This window comes from Centroberyx gerrardi, unplaced genomic scaffold (genome assembly GCF_048128805.1).
Source record: "Centroberyx gerrardi isolate f3 unplaced genomic scaffold, fCenGer3.hap1.cur.20231027 Scaffold_568, whole genome shotgun sequence".
Lineage (NCBI taxonomy): Eukaryota > Metazoa > Chordata > Actinopteri > Beryciformes > Berycidae > Centroberyx > Centroberyx gerrardi.
The window spans coordinates 1-4717 of record NW_027605389.1 but is presented as its reverse complement, the minus strand read 5'-3'; the positions used below and the strand labels follow the sequence as shown (position 1 = coordinate 4717).

Here is a 4717-nt window from a genome sequence, read left to right as displayed (position 1 = left end):
AGCATGCCTGTTTTTGTTTTGTTGTTGTTGTTGTTGTTTTGTTGTTTTGATTTTTTTTTTGGCATTTATGCTTTATTGGATAGTTGGCAGTAGAGAGAGACAGGAAAGATGTGGAGAGAAAGGGGGATGAGATGCAACAAAGCTCCCTGACCAGATTCAAACCCATTGTGGCCACATGCGCACCCACGAGGGTGCCCCCTGCTGGTTTGTTTGAAAGTAACAGAATGCGTTCCTATTACATCATGCAGTGTCTATAACTGCTTGAAATTTGATCTCAAGAAAACATGGAGAGGAGGAGTAAAGTGCACCAGAGAAAAGAAGTCAGAGGGCAGGAACAGTCAGTATGTCTGGATGTGGTTTGTGCTTTCTTTGGTATCTGTGCATGCGCACACGTGTGAATGGTTAAATCACTGAATAGTGGCTTGTGGAGTACCTGGATTAGTTTCTTACAGATTATGAATTTCTGGATTGCAGTGTATGACTATTCTTATACAACTTCCCTCTAAGTTCAAAGGTTGCTGAATATTTGGTATGACACGCCGGTTAACAGAGCAGAACTTTTAAAGAAAGGTACGACATCTAGCTTGAATATTGTTTCTTCCACATTGCCAGAGTTAATTTTGTATTTCAAATGTTTAATTCAAGACCTTTTTTTTGGATTGTTTCTTTTGCTTTTTTTGCTGTGCATGTCATATAATTTGTATGGTGACGAAGGACAGTAGCCTTCTATGTGTGATATAAACAGAGGGTATCTAAAGGATTTCTTGTGTGCAAGGATATCTAAAATGGCCATGCAAAATATTTTAGCTGTTCTATATCACAGTCATTGTGTCATTTTCATCTCTTTCATTTCTACTTGTGAATTCTCAGACTCAGAGGCACAGTAATAAATATAGTGCAAAATACGCAAACAGTGATAAAAACCACAATGGCTTCATGATAGCAGGCACAGGTTTCTACTCTGCAGTCCTCTACAGACACTACAGTCCTGTAAAGTGTGCAGGGCCTCACTAATGTAGGCAGATTGTGGGGAGTGGGGGTGGAGAGGGAGAGGGGTTAGTGGCAAGGTTCAACCTCCTCAGTGGCAAGGTTCTTTATTCAGGGTGGACATATGTGATCAAGTCTTTTAAAGGGCAGCCAGTTAGACATCCTGATTAACTGGGACAGTCTCAGTTTTAAGCTTTGTCCCAGACAAATTTGTGTCAAATACAAATGTGTCTCTTCTCCCAGAAATTGCCCAATTTTAAGGAATTACTGTACACTAGGCTTTATCTAGCATTAGATTAATGTGTATGGGAGGGACAGAATTAATGGAATGGACTGGCAGTACAGCTTTCTGTTACAGCTAACTAGACTGGATCTCTAAAGACATGAATGACATGCACATGTGTGTATGTTTACACAGGTGCATGCTGTTTCCAAATGTAAAACTTTTTGTCTTCTAAGACGTTCATCTATAACTCCAACAACATCTCCTGTACTGCTCACTGCTGGAACCTGGAAATGAGCCAATGAGTTCTCAGGGTACTGACTAGGTCCCACATGCTCTGCGTGTGGATTTGTAACATGAGTTGTCTATTAGTATCAAATGATAACAAGCTTTATTTGTATAGCACTGTTCAAAAAAGAAGTAAACACTATGAAAAACATTCATAAAAAAGCACAGCAAAACAATCAGAAAGTCAGACATAAAAAAAAAAAAATCACAAAGGAATCAAACAGATAAATACATAAATAGGTAGAAAAATAACCAACTAGATAAAAGCCTGTTATATGAATGTGTTTTAAAGGAATACACCAAGTTTGTGGGAGATTGATCTGTTGGTCAACTTACCCATTAAGTTTTGAGAACATAGACACCAAAATCAATCATGTATCCCCAGTAGATCTCCATTCTAACACTTAAAGTAAGATTTTAAAGTGAGATCATCTGGCACTCTCAACATTCCGTCACTTATGTGTATTGGGAAATAATAAAACTTAAATATCTCAAAAATTATAAAAATGTATAGCTTAGAAAACTCTAGGAGCAGATGCGGTGACAAAATCTGTAGCAATAGTCGTGTGCTCGCCTTGCAAGCACACTACTTACATTTAGCTTTGGAGCGGCAACAAGTTCTCATTTTCTCACTATTGAGATAATGCCTGTCACATACGAGCACTCAACATAGCAGTTGGGATTGGCATACCAAAAATGTTACTAATGAGGCGCAGAAAAGTTGAAAAAAAATAAAATAAATAGCATCAGGCTGGACTGTGTAAAGGAATGCTTGAGTTTTTCTTTCCATACACATAGTGGCTCTCAGTTGTGCTTTCTCATTTTCAAATCAGATTTCAGTGTTAGTGTAGCAATGGAGAAAAGGCATTCCTCCTTGTGAATGATTATCCCATGACCTAGACAACTGCCCCAGAAACATATCTTTAAGGTGACCTGTAGGAAAAATCAGCATGGATACTACTGAAGGTTAGCTATTGAAACAACCTGTGTCCCTCCTTGGTTAACACTACCCAAATTTAACTAAAAAGTTACTATGTCAGTTGTAAAGGACACAGCTCTTTAACTGCATGACCGGGGTTATTTGTGTCCAAGAAGTCTCCTGTGTAATCAGTCACAAAAACGACAATGTTCAAACAACAAACTGCTTTACAGGCCCTAAATTGTCTTGTTATATTTGCATAGTATTTGTATGTAATATTTGTACAATGCAGTATCATGAAAGATATACCCAAGTGTTATTTTTGCTACCAACATTATCACAGGTCTACAACTCTACTGGGATCTATTTTATTGTGACTATGATTTGGTCAGTCACTTATTAACCTAAGTGACTCTCTTATTAACAACAAACAGGAACAGCTATAGAAACTGTCATCCAGCAAGAGCGTTGCCCTTTTGACCATAGGCTGAACCTGTTTTCATCATCCAATCACATGCTACTGACATCTGTGGGGTTTCTGGTATGTTTACTTTCCAAACAGGTTTTGACAGACCACATGAAAGTTTTTCTTTCCTTTTAAACTTGTTTGCTCAGAGCTTGTAAAGTACTTTTTACTCTACAAGCGTATTCACTTGAAAACAAACTAAAAGGGATAGAAGAAGAAGGAAGAATAGACAACATTCATCTATCAACCTCTTTTTCCCTGCCAACAGATGGAGCATGTCTCTTTCCCAGCCTTGTCCCGTGTTGCCATTTGTGGTGGCACCCATGGAAATGAGATGTCTGGCGTATGGATTGCGAGAGAAATGCAGAAACAGCGGGTAGATAAAGTTGGATCAGTCTCTATAACCGCACTCATATCAAACCCACGGGCTGTTGAAGCTTGCAAAAGATACACAGAAACAGATCTCAACCGCTGTTTCACCAACGCCTTACTCAGGTGAGTAGAAATGTAAAAACAGTACTAAAAGTACAGTTGATTAAAGTAAAGATTTTCAAATATTTTCATGCTGAGGACCCATAAACATTGACATTTGGTTGATCATCTGAGATTTCTGCTCAATAACATAACTGCGCTAACTAGTAAACAGTAAAATTAAACCCATTTTGAAACTGCTGTATGAGCTTTTTTTCACATCCTGAATTTGGAAATATCTTGAATCTTCTGGCCTGCAGTGCCCCCATAACAGATACTACACCCTATGAGGTGAGGCGAGCCCAGGAGCTGAACGCTCATCTTGGGCCCAAAGGGAGCCAAGAGGGCATGGACCTGGTTTGCGATCTCCACAACACCACTGCCAACATGGGCTTGTGCATCATGTCCTACACCTTAGACTGGATCAGCCTGCACATCTATAAACATATACAGGTAGGAACTTCATGGTGGAACGATTCCTTCATACAAACTGAAAGATGAATATTTTAGGGAGTTAATGTGAGTCCTAGTGTTAGTTGTACTTCTGCCTGAATTGATGTAATTGTATGAATCCAATGCATATTCCTGTGTGCGTCTGTTGTTTAGTTTTGTTGAAAACTATTTGCTTAGTTTTATTGAAAATGTTGCAGTTCACTCATATGCACAATTGAGATGATCTCAATCATCAACAACAAAATGTCTAAAGTTAATTTATTTTTATGCACAAAATAGCTTTTAACCAGGAAGTGAGTGAGTTGTAATTTGACACTATATCTAACATGAACAAAATATTTCTAATCAGAATGGCAGCAATGAGGTATGCTGTGGGGTAAAGAGTTCATCTGTTGCGTTTTCAGAGGAAGATAACCTCAGCGCCAGTGAGATTAATCTATTTGGATATGACCCGTCCTGAGGCTTACTCGCTAGATTCACTGGGCAAGCATGGCTTCTGTAAGTGTGTGTGCGTGTGTGTGTGTGTGTGTGTCTGTCTGTCTGTCTGTCTCTGCATGAAAATAAGAATTTTTTTGTTGAATTATTTGAATGTCCCAAAATTGATGACAATAATAGATCTCAGAGTTGTTTGTCTTCTTCTCCACAGCAATAGAGATTGGACCTCAACCTAACGGAGTGGTCAGAGCTGATATCTTTAACTTGATGAAAGAGGCAGTGGACCAGACAATAGATTGGATTCAGAGATTCAATTCTGGTACACCAACAACCTCCGGCTAATATTTAATCAACACCTATAACAGTGTAACTGTGAGCCTTGTTGGTATCAGTACCAACATTATTCACACTGTTCTTTTCCTACAGGTAGTACTTTTGAAGGGGGAGAAGTGGAAGCATACACTTTAGAGAAGAG

At 38.8% G+C, this 4717-nt stretch overlaps 1 protein-coding gene across 1 annotated transcript; it reads left to right on the top strand.

The window, feature by feature from the left end:
• Positions 1-349: 349 nt before the first annotated feature.
• LOC144538459 (N-acyl-aromatic-L-amino acid amidohydrolase (carboxylate-forming) B-like) lies at positions 350-4709 on the top strand (the record flags this gene model as incomplete). The annotated part of the gene is made up of 7 exons (XM_078282512.1): positions 350-429; positions 508-570; positions 3152-3378; positions 3615-3807; positions 4212-4305; positions 4454-4561; positions 4669-4709. Coding segments are annotated over exons 3-7 (663 nt in total), but the record flags the coding sequence as incomplete, so codon positions are not given.
• Positions 4710-4717: the final 8 nt, after the last annotated feature.